Source organism: Aedes albopictus, chromosome 2 (assembly GCF_035046485.1).
Source record: "Aedes albopictus strain Foshan chromosome 2, AalbF5, whole genome shotgun sequence".
Classification (NCBI taxonomy): Eukaryota; Metazoa; Arthropoda; class Insecta; order Diptera; family Culicidae; genus Aedes; species Aedes albopictus.
This window is the reverse complement of record NC_085137.1, coordinates 95,681,055-95,692,418: the sequence shown is the minus strand read 5'-3', so window position 1 is coordinate 95,692,418 and position 11,364 is coordinate 95,681,055. Positions and strand designations below refer to the sequence as shown.

Below are 11,364 nucleotides of genomic sequence, written 5' to 3'. Positions count from 1 at the left end.
CATTCAAAATCGTTCAGCTGTAATATATATGAGTCGTAGTTCACATTTTTTAACAGTTTTGGTGGACTGGGCATTGCAGTATTGATTTTATTTTGATTTCGGAATGTTTTAGAACAAGTGTGATAAAAACGAAACGGAAATCGTGATAAAAACGAATAGAAAAGCGTGATTTCGGGCGAGTAGTGATTAAAACGACTAGTGATAAAACCGAAACGCCACTGTAATATGGAAATAATGAAAAAAATATTCGAAGGCCCACGGTGAATGGCGACTTGACGGTACTTGCGAGAATTTTTATGGAAATCTTTTGGGCAACTCCAAATCTATTTCGTTAATTTGTTCTGGGATTGGATTTGGCCAATTTATTTGAAAAGTTTCCATGATTTCTTCAAGAGCAACTGTTTTGGAAACTTATCAGACAATTTCGATGAATTTTTTTCCGACAATTCTTGGGGAATTACTCATGATATTTTTCGGAAACTTCTTCAAGTTTTCCTTTGAGATTCCCTTCGAGAATTCCTCTGCAATTTGATTCGAAAATTTCATTTTCAAATTTCTTCGGCTATTCTTTTGAAAATCGCAATTCTGTTATAAATTCGTCGAGCGAGCTCAATTGAGATATTATAAATTTCCAAAGGAATAAGTAAAGTATTGCTGTATGCAGCATAGTTGTCCCATGTTAATAGGGATTCCCACAGAACATGGGACAACTATGCTGCATACGTCAGTGTAATGGCTGAAAAAAAATAAACGAAAGAATTCTCAAATAATAGCATAGCATAGCATAGCATAGCATAGCATAGCATAGCATAGCATGAATACTTGCACAAATCTTGGATGGAGTTGCAAAGTTGAATATTTCCATTGACATTGCTGATGTCGCTACTATCTGCAACGTCATAGATTCACTCAGCTCCATACACCTGGCCAAGTCCTTGCAAGCATTTATAAATCCCTTCATCAACTTAGAAAGAGCCCAGAACTGAAGCATCTTCCAATAGATGAAAGGATGTTGAAAATAGCGAATTTTCAACTTATATGCAGTTATAAAGTAAATATACTGAAGTAGAATTATTTATAAATAAATAATATTGGAAAAATCTCACCAATTGTTGTGGGGTTTTTGTGGTTCAATGCCGATCATCTAATTGTCTTGATTAATGTTCTTTTCTGTACCTGATACCTGATACACAATACTAAACACCCGCGCATCTATTATTTTGATTTTCAAACGAGACAATAGCGAACGCGATCGATTTTGCTGCCATACACACCCCTTACAGAAGCAATGCATGCACAGCAAAGAACAACACAATACTGAACACTAAACTCCCGCGCAACTATTGTTTTGATTTTCACTCGAGACAATAGCAAACGCGATCGATTATGCTGCCATACTCACCCCTTACAAGAGTGATGCATGCACAGCAAAGAACAACACAATACTAAACGAAAGAATTCTCAAATAATGTGCCGAAATGAATTCCTACGATAATTGTTTGAGAAATTTCCAAATCAAAGGCCTAAAAATTTCCACAAGAATTGCTGAAAATGCTTTCTAAGCAATTTTCGAACAAGATTTGGCAAAAATACTCAACTATTCTCCAAACAAACTGACCAAAGATCGGTATCGGTAATGATGAGTTTCAATGGACTTTTCTTATAATCGAAAAGTTTTCTATGCATACATATATTCGAAGAATTTCTCAATTCTTCTCTTCTCTTCTCTTCTCTCGAACAATTTTCAAACGCAATTTTCAAGTACTTAACGGGAATAATGGAATCAACTCCCATATGTAATCTCGATAAAAAATTTAATTTAATGGTAGTGTTGAAGTAAATACCAACGGGATTCCTGTAGGAATTTGCAAAGAAGTTTACAACATAGAATTATACTCAATACACGGTGTCTGTGGCAAAACATATTATCGAAAAAAAAAAATCAGTATCGCTAAGTCACCCGACCCACCAAACGAAAACCACAAAAATACAGTCGACTCTCCATGTCTCGATGTTCTACATCTCGATATCTCTCCCTATCTCGATGGTTTGATCGGTCCCTTCAGTCTACGTACACCTCTCTACATGTCGATGTCTCCTTATCTCGATATCTCCCTATCTCGATGCGATCTTGATAGTTTTTGTTCTAGATTTTCTCTCTATATGTCGATATGCCCATTTTCACAGGTTACTAGACCTCGCTTCCCAGGTGCAAAACATTATGGGAAGACAGAGTGACATCTGTTTGTTGTTGGTTTTTCCTAGTAACGGAGGTTTTTTCAATCTAGTATGCATTACAAATTAATTCTTCAGTTTTATCCTCCCTATCTCGATGGTCCCTTCAATATCGAGACCTGGAGAGTCGACTGTAATATCAAGCCATTTTTGAATCATATCTCAAAACATGTATCATGCCATGTCACAGAGTGCCATTTAATTTTATTTCTAAATGAATAAATATTTATCAAATATTCTATTATGTTTCAATAATTTGTGATATATAAAGGGTGTCCCGACCCAAATTGCACCACGGAAAATAATGTATAACTTTTGATTGCATGCATCAAAATGGCTGATTTTTTAACCAGCAACAGTATATTATGTGTAGGTGATGCCATATAAATTTTATCAGAATCGGTTAAGAATTGACGAAGATATTTCCTACGCGAGAATATTAGATTTTTGGAATCTTGTACACCCATTCTGAAAATGGTTCAAGCTATAACTTTACTCACGGTGCTTCATTTACCGTTATTATCAAAAAAATATACCATCAAAACCTGAAACGCCATTCTCTTTCTTTATCATTCCTACACCTCTGGACAAATTAAAAAAAAAAATCGTTAGACTATTTATTAGTCACTATTTCCTTCTGCTTCAAACACGGTTCATTGTTTTCTTTGTTCTTACTTTTTTGGCACTCGTTATACTCTTTTTCAACACTTTTTTTTTCTTTCTTCATTCTTCGCTATCTGATCTTCCGTTTCAAATCTTCTTCCTTCTTTCCTCCTCCTACTTCTTTCCTCCTCCTACTTCTTTCCTCCTCCTACTTCTTTCCTCCTCCTACTTCTTTCCTCCTCCTACTTCTTTCCTCCTTCCTGCTTCTCCTCCTTTCTTTCTTTCTCCTTCTCTTTCTTTCTTCCTTCCTGCTTTTCCGCTTTTACTAGCTCGATGGTTTCCGTTGTTGACTTCTCATTCTTGTCTCTTCTGATTTCGTCCAGTATGCTTTTGATCAGCGAGACGTGTACCGATTAGGAAGAGGCGAGGAACTTGACGTCCTCCTCCGCACAGCCACCCTCGTGTCGTAAAAAGCGTATACCAGGGAGACGTGTACCGATAAGGGCGTAACGACGGCCGTAACATCTACGCCCGCACGGCCACCCTCGTGGAGTTGGTTGATGATTTCTTGGTTTCCTTATATCTTCTTTCTTCTTTTTTAACCGTTATGTGGCCGGCAAACTTTTTGCTTTTTTCTACACCGTGTATTTTAAATGGGTGCTGGGTACCCGGGTACCCTGCCGGCCACATAAGGGTTAATCACTGTTCCCTATTTGCATCCAGAATCTTCTTTATTACTTCTTCTTTAACAAATTTGTTATTCTCTTCTTGCTTCTTCATAATCTGTTTTATTTTTCAGTTACCGTTTTCCCGATCTCACTGATTCCTCCTTTCTGCTACTGCTCCTTTCTGGTTCCAGTTCAGGCTGAGACTGTATCCTCCAGCGAGACGTGTACCTATAAGGGCGTAGCGACGAACATGACTTCTACGACTGCACGGCCACACTCGGGGAGTTTCAGTTTCATATGAGCTCCAGCAATTTGGTTTCTTTCAAAAATTTCCTCAAATTTAGCTCGTTTTCTCGATCCGGGCTCAAAATTTCCTGCAGAGATCCCTGTATGTGAAACTGTTGCCTTTCTTTTGCGTATTTACGACAATCAATCAAAACATGCTTAATGTGTAAATGAGTACCGCAAGTTTTGCAAGTAGGATCACTTCTATCGAAGAGATATTTATGTGTCAATTTGGTATGCCCTATTCTTAGTCGTGTAATGGCAGTTTGCTCTTTCTGATTGCCTGAAGGAATCCAAGCGACGGTGTTGTTTTTGATTTCACGTTGTTTGTGCTGCCTTAACTGGTCCCAGTGTTTCTCCCATTCCCAACGGATTCTTGATTTAACTTCTCTCTTCAAGTCGCTTGATGGAATTGCCAATTCCCTTGATAGCATTTCGAGGGCTGCTTTGGCAGCGGCATCGGCTTTTTCATTTTCGTTAATGCCCGTGTGCCCGGGTATCCAACAGAGAATCACATTTTGGTCAAGACACAGACGATTCTCAATTTCTTGAATCCAGGGGTGTTTAGAGCAACCATTTTCGATAGCTGAAACGACGCTCTCAGAATCGGTGCAGATCATCCTTTGGCTAGATCTATTTTTCGGTCTACGGACTGCTTCTAGAATAGCATAAGCTTCAGCTGAGAACAGAGATGGCATGCTCCTCAGTGCGAAACGTGAGAAGAGAAAACATACACTCTACACACGACTTTCAACGAGAGCGAGGGTGAACTACGCAACTTTTTTCACACTCAAACCACCCGCTCACTCTCTGGCATCCATCGCGGCACTCTCAACATGAGTGCTCAAACAAATGTTAGAACAAACATGTTTTTTCCAGTGTACGCAGAATGTGGCACCGCAAGCGAAAAATAGGCAACAAAGAAGGCACGGCAACAACGCTTTGTTTTTTCGTTAGCAGATAATGACAAAATCGCTTCCGAGTTTGTTCACAACAAAAACGGTAGGAATATTTGTCTCGTTCTATTCACATCGTGATTTTCACATTGTTTTACAACTGAAACTCGACTCTGAGGTTTTCAAGAGTCTTAATTCGTCCAAATGCTTATGAATTCGATGATGTGGGTTGAAAATTTCAGCAGAAAAACCGGAATATCGGCACACGCACGGCAAGCGATGTTTGTTTTATTGCTCTCATCGCCTGACATGCGTTTGTTGCGGAGCGGCTTTGTTACCGACATGCACCGCTTAGGACAAAGCGTTTGTTTTTCGGCGTGATCCGTTTTTCATACCCTGGTTTTTTCAGTTTCTGCGTGCACATTTTGTGCGCGCAGAAAATGTGCACACAAAAATTCGTGTTGAGAGCGCACTCAGTCGTGCTTCCAGTGCAATACTGTGTGTACCACAGGAGTATGAAAGTACTTGCTTGTCTAAGGTATCACTTAAATCACAGACAAATAGATGTGACACTAACGAAATTTCAATCTCATATATCTCATGATCCTGATTACTTAGAGAGTTGGTGTCTTCGGCAAAGTTGCTTGGCTGGTCAAGGACTAACCGATAATAAAATTTAAGATTCAAAATTCCACCGCTAGGCGGTGCTAGTGAGTTAACAAATTTTGTTTTTCATAAATATCAGGAAAATTTGCAAAAAAATGCAACTAGCGCCGCCTAGCTGCAGAAACTTGAACCAAACGGTAATTATTCTGAAAGCCCTTGATCTACCAAACAATATTGCTGAAGACACCATCTTTCTACAAAATGAGGATGCTGAGATATGCGAAATTTAAAAGTTGCAAAGTTGTTCAGCTGGTCAAGGGCTTTCAGAATATGGGCCGTGTGATTCGTGATTTCACCGCTAGGCGGCGCTAGATAGCGTACAAATTTTACATTTCACATATCTCAGCATTCTGATTATTTAGAAAGACGGTGTCTTCGGCAAAATTGTTTGGTAGATCAAGGGCTTTCAGAATAATTATCGTTTGGTTCGAGTTTCTGCAGCTAGGCGGCGTTAGTTGCATTTTTTTGCAAATTTTCCCGATATATATGAAAAACAAAATTTGTTAGCTCACTAGCACCACCTATTGGTGGAATTTGCAACCAAAATATTCATCAACTGTAAGTCCTTGACCAGCTTAAGACGTCTGCTTGTCTCTGATATCACAGGATTTGATACCCCTTAGCGGGTTTTGGACTCACTGGCATACTTTCGGTTCACCAAATGCTCAAGCAACATTGACCCCTTTGAACACACTGCGTGTGCACCTTGGTGTGCACTGAGTTCTGTTTTTTCTGCGTGCGCGCAGAAATTGCGCACTGGGATTATGACTTGCGGGCTCTCATTGCTCTCACGCAGCACTCTAATCACCCGCACAAAAACTCTGCGTGAGAGAAATTATGTACATTTTATTGTGCGTTTTTTCTCTTTCTCTTTTGTAAGGTAAATGAAACTGAGAAGTTCAGTGAAAGATGAGCGTAAATGGGCACAATTTCTGCGTGACATGCCATCGAGAATATAGAAAGCTCGGGGGTAGCCCAATACTAATAGGTTCATCTTCTATTACTAACCCAGCTCCCACTTTTTCTGTTGTTTTGGATCCATCCGTGAAGATGAATTCGGCTGCAACAAAATCTTCGTTTTGTAAACGAAGGAACGTCTGTCGCACACTTGAACGGTTAAGGTTTCGACCACCGGCTTCTTTCAGTTTCCAACATATTTGGGGTCTCTTGTATGCCCAGTTTTTGGAATGTGTGTTGTAGGGATCTATGTATGGGAACAGTCGCTATGAATAACTATAAAACTGTCTATACTGATTTGATTCTCAATAAAACTTGATAGTGTTAACCTTATATAATAACATGTTTTCAATTAAATTTTGAGCCATTTTGGCTTAACAATTTTAAAGTATGAAAACTTTGCATGTCACAATACAATAAAACAATTTTGCATATTGCGAATTTTGGCTACATATACGACAACAACTTTTCATCTGTTTGATCAAATCGAATGAAATTTCAATACAATATTTCTATATACATACAGAAAAAAAATCATCGTTATCGATTCAGTATTTCTGACTCAAGCGTTACATAGATGTAAAATATTTGTTATTTTCATTCTTTGTTTGTACAAGATTCTCAAAATCTAAACTTTTCGCGTCGGAGATATCTCCGTCAATACTGAATCGATTCTGATGAAATTTTGATGGCATCATCTACACATAACAAACTGTTGCTGGGTGAAAAATCAGTCATTTTGATGCATCCAATAAAAAGTTGTACACTATTTTCCGTGGTGCAATTTGAGTCGGGACACCCTTTATGTATAAACTTGACAAATTCTTGAGTAAAATAAAACATGTTTGAGTTTTTGTGTTAAAATAAGATGAATACTATTTATTTATTTTGATGCAAAATTCTTCAAAAATACTGATTCATAAGGCGCATTAATTTTATCGGGGTACGATAGTCTATTTCACTGAAAAAAATGATTGGCATTAAAATCTATGATCACAGTATGGCAATTAGGCGTTAAAGTGGCTTGGTAGAATTATTGATGCATGTCGATTTTCGCAGTTGTCGATTTTTATTATTGACATTTTAAAACTTAATTATATACAGTAATAAAACATCTTGATTGCCGAAGCACTGTTTTCTAGAATTTGTTGAAAATATATAATGGAAAACATACAAAGATACATAATTAAGTATGCTCAGATTCATATAGAACATGAATATGACATCACAAAGATATTGCGCAGGCTCCACCTTCTGCGCTTTTTCAGTCGTATTGTTTCAAACCAAAACTTTGTAACTAGTCATACTGGAGTCAAAATAATTTCTATAACACATGTTGTGTTACTTGGGAGCTTTCATTTGGTGGGTGACTTAGCGATACTGTTTTTTTCTAATAATATTCTTCTACCATAGCCTAGAGACCCTGAATAGAGCATCTTTAGGTATTTTAATGAAACATTTCTGCTCTCTAAACACAAAGTTTATATGCATGGTAATAATCCCCAAAAAAATGTGTTTTTAAGAACTTGCTCTGATGTTTTTGCAGTTTTCAAAAATATAATTTCTATCAAATCTACATATATTGTAGAATACCGCATTCATCTCAAAAGCTGAGAAAATTTATTGGCTCTGAAACTACGCAAATCGGATGAAAAATGGCCGAGTTATTGAAATTTCTGTTTCCACTGTTTGGGATACATGTTGGTTGGGTACATGACAGTGCATAATAATGGTCCGAATTCACGTTTTACCCCCTTTCTCTGTTATAGTTAATTTTAGATGGTTGGTGTCTTCAGAAAAATTGTTTGCATTTGTTTGCTGCATCTTTTCCAAAAAAAAATTATGAGGGTGGTCCTCGCCTTAACCCAAATCTGGAATAGAACTTTTTAATTTTAAATCATATGCGATCGAGTTCTTCAGCAAAGTTGAAGGCAATGCTATTTCGAGCAACTTTGCCGAAAACACCTCTTATTTAGCTTTTAATTTGAACGTAGTAGGTCAATTTTAAGTTTTGGCTTTGGAGCAAAATTTACGAGAACATTGTTTTTCAAATTGGAATAAATCGACTCCAAAAATTCGCTTGAAAAAACGAATAACTTCATATAACTCATACAATTTCAAAGATAGAGTCAAACTACCTTCGGAAAAAAAATGTAGGATTTTACCATACCCTGCAGGTTTCCCATACACGAGTTTTTTTTTTTTGTAAAACGTGGAACTAAAACTGGAACCATTTTGGAAAAAGGTCTAATATTTTACTTCCACCATGTTGCAAGTGAGGATAATTGAGGCCCACGTATACTGCGCTTCGATTGAAAACGAACACAAATTTTGTATTATTCCACTAACAGCTAAAGCTTGCCATCTACATCGCCAATTGAAATGTTCTACTCCTCCACAAATTCTGACTTGATTAACTTGTATTATTCCAACGGGACATACTCACGTCACATTAGTCTCCAGCTTCAGCAGCGCTATATCGTTGTACGTTGTCGTGAACCTATGGTCCGGATGCCGGAAAATGTCCACAATCCGCAACTGCTGTGCATACTGATCGTCCTCGTCACTAAATATATTTATATCGCCAAACCGTGCTACATCCGGGGTGGTGCCACTGAAATAATTCGACGTCACTAGGCCACTCCACAATGTTGTACATTACCCGAGGGTCCTACTTATCCATCACACAGTGCGCCGCGGTGAGCACGTAATTATCCCAAACCAGTGAACCGCCGCACTTCCAGCTGATGGTACCGTCCGGCTGGGTCCATCCAATTGCTGCCATGTGGGCAAACTCCTTCAGATAGGCCGGCTCTCCGAAGGCCGGTGCCACCAAGCCTTGCCGGCCGTGTTTATAGTACCGCAAGTGACAATCTGCCGGCGGGATGCAATGCGATTATGCAAATAGCTATACAGCTACACTCGTCTTTGCTCTGGTGTTTGCTCGGTGGCATATTCAATTTGAGTGACGTTACAAACTTACCGTCCAGGGAAACTCGCTCGTTGGGGAACATCGCGGTGGCCAACTCATCTTTGAACGGGCTAATGGGGTACAATTTACTCTGGGCTACATTGAGGAAAAAAAAATAAAAATGAGCGGAATGTAGACAAACGTTGTAAAATCAAGTACATAGTTTGTATTTCTAGTTATTGATATTTTTTTGAAAGGGATATACATATTGAACTTTTTTGGATTAGATTGGTTTCAGCATCATATTTTACAAAGTTTTAAATTTATTCTTTACTAAGATTGGGTTGAACTTGATAATTTTTCTGCAGAATAGTTATCATAAATGGCCAAAATACTCTGCTAAAATATTGGCCATGTTGTATCCGTTGGAAGCAAAAAGGCATGATGTGAAATACTATTTTTGTATTTTGCCTATTTTGTTTTTTAGCATATGCTTAAATTTAAGAATAAACAGTTGGATTATTTAAATTTAGTTATTTTTTTCTTTAAGATTTAATTTTAAATCTAGATTTCTACGTCTCGAATTTGCCTAAAACTAATTTATTGTTTTTTGTCCAAAACGTAGTTTATCACTAATACCCATTAGTCAGCCTTGTGCTGAGTATTTGATTGATGCAGAAAAGAATCTACAGTATTTAAAACGATTAACGCAATAAAAGCATGAATGATGCCTGTTCCGGCTACTTTGTTGCACAATATAATACACTAGTGCGTGATGCATCTTTATACAACAAAATAGATCATGCCGACAGCTTTTACCCCTTCGACGATATCACGTTGCGGAACAGTTAAAGTTGTCTCTTTCCCTAAATGAGTATTGATAGCAATAAAAGCTACACGTTTACTATCACTGTAATTCAGAATAAATTCAATCTCCGAAATAAACATTTTAAATCACGACATAAATATTATACAGGAAGCTTGATTGTTCTTACCTTCTCCAATTAAACACACGATTAGCGCCCACAAGGCTATTACTGCTCTCAAATTTATCATGCTGCCATCAGAATCTCAGAACAAATCACTGGGAGCAAAACAGTACAAGTAAAAGATCGCTTCCGTATCGATCGATGATATAGAGGTTACTACTGTTCAAGCGGTGGTTGTTTACAAACTGAGAGGTAATCGCATAGTTCGAACGGTGTTGTTGCATTGACGACTAATCGTGCCGGCATTGATTGTAAGTGAGAGAGCTACCACCGCATCAGAGAGATTAACATTCACGATGATTTAATCACATGGGAATAGGAGATTAAAGGGTGTCATCGATTGAAATAGGCAGACCTATGTTGATCTGTTAGTATGATTCAAATCGTATTAGGTGTGGTTGTACCCTATATAGCTTCCAGCCACATGTAGCGATGAACCTGAACCAGGTGCATTTTAAGCATCAATGAGAAGAATCCTCAAGCGTGGAACAGGTTTTACGAGACCAGAAACCAGGTATTAAATTAGTCTAGGGGTTTTGTTGGAATAATTGACATTGCAGGTTGAATCGTTAGAAGTTATTGACTAGTGCGGGAACGTTCAAAAATTACGTCCAACATTTGGGGGAGGGGGGGGGGGGGTGTATACAAAAGTGTGACACTGCGTGTATTAGGTATAGGGAAAATGCGTGACAGAGGGGGGAGGGGGGTCTAAAAATCCCAAAAATTGATGGACGTAATATTTGAATCTTCCCTGCTGTGATAGAGTCGTAAGTCAGCCATCAAAATTTGATTTTAATATAGGAATTGATATCTCTGAAAGAACAATGTATTGGGTAACAACGAAAGTTGAAAGTTTCTATACTGGGACTATTGAGCATGAGCATGAGCATGATTGACCGCCCGCGGTTGCTCCTCTGTTATTGCAAGGACAACTGCATTTACACAATGAACCAACAGATGGTGCTTGGGATTAGCTCTCTTCATTGTGTAAGTGCTGGAATCCCAATACTTTTCAATAAGCAATACCAGCGCCGGCCGCGTCCGAATGCAGGTCAATTGAGGATAGGGAAGGAAGTGATGACGTGATTCTCGCTTAGGCCAATAACCGAGGAATTCTCTGCGTTACTACGAGAAATCACTAGGAGTTTGGACAG

General features: G+C 38.3%; 1 protein-coding gene across 1 annotated transcript in view; it reads right to left on the bottom strand.

Annotated features, from left to right (window-relative positions):
* LOC109402120 (uncharacterized) overlaps positions 1-10,397 on the bottom strand; it is a gene marked incomplete in the record, with an annotated part of 28,921 nt that extends 18,524 nt beyond the window's left edge. Inside the window, 4 exon segments of the mRNA XM_062850076.1 lie at positions 8,757-8,924; positions 8,986-9,184; positions 9,294-9,377; positions 10,217-10,397. Coding sequence (XP_062706060.1) covers positions 8,757-8,924; positions 8,986-9,184; positions 9,294-9,377; positions 10,217-10,277 — 512 coding nt within the window.
* Between the last annotated feature and the right edge of the window lie 967 nt (positions 10,398-11,364).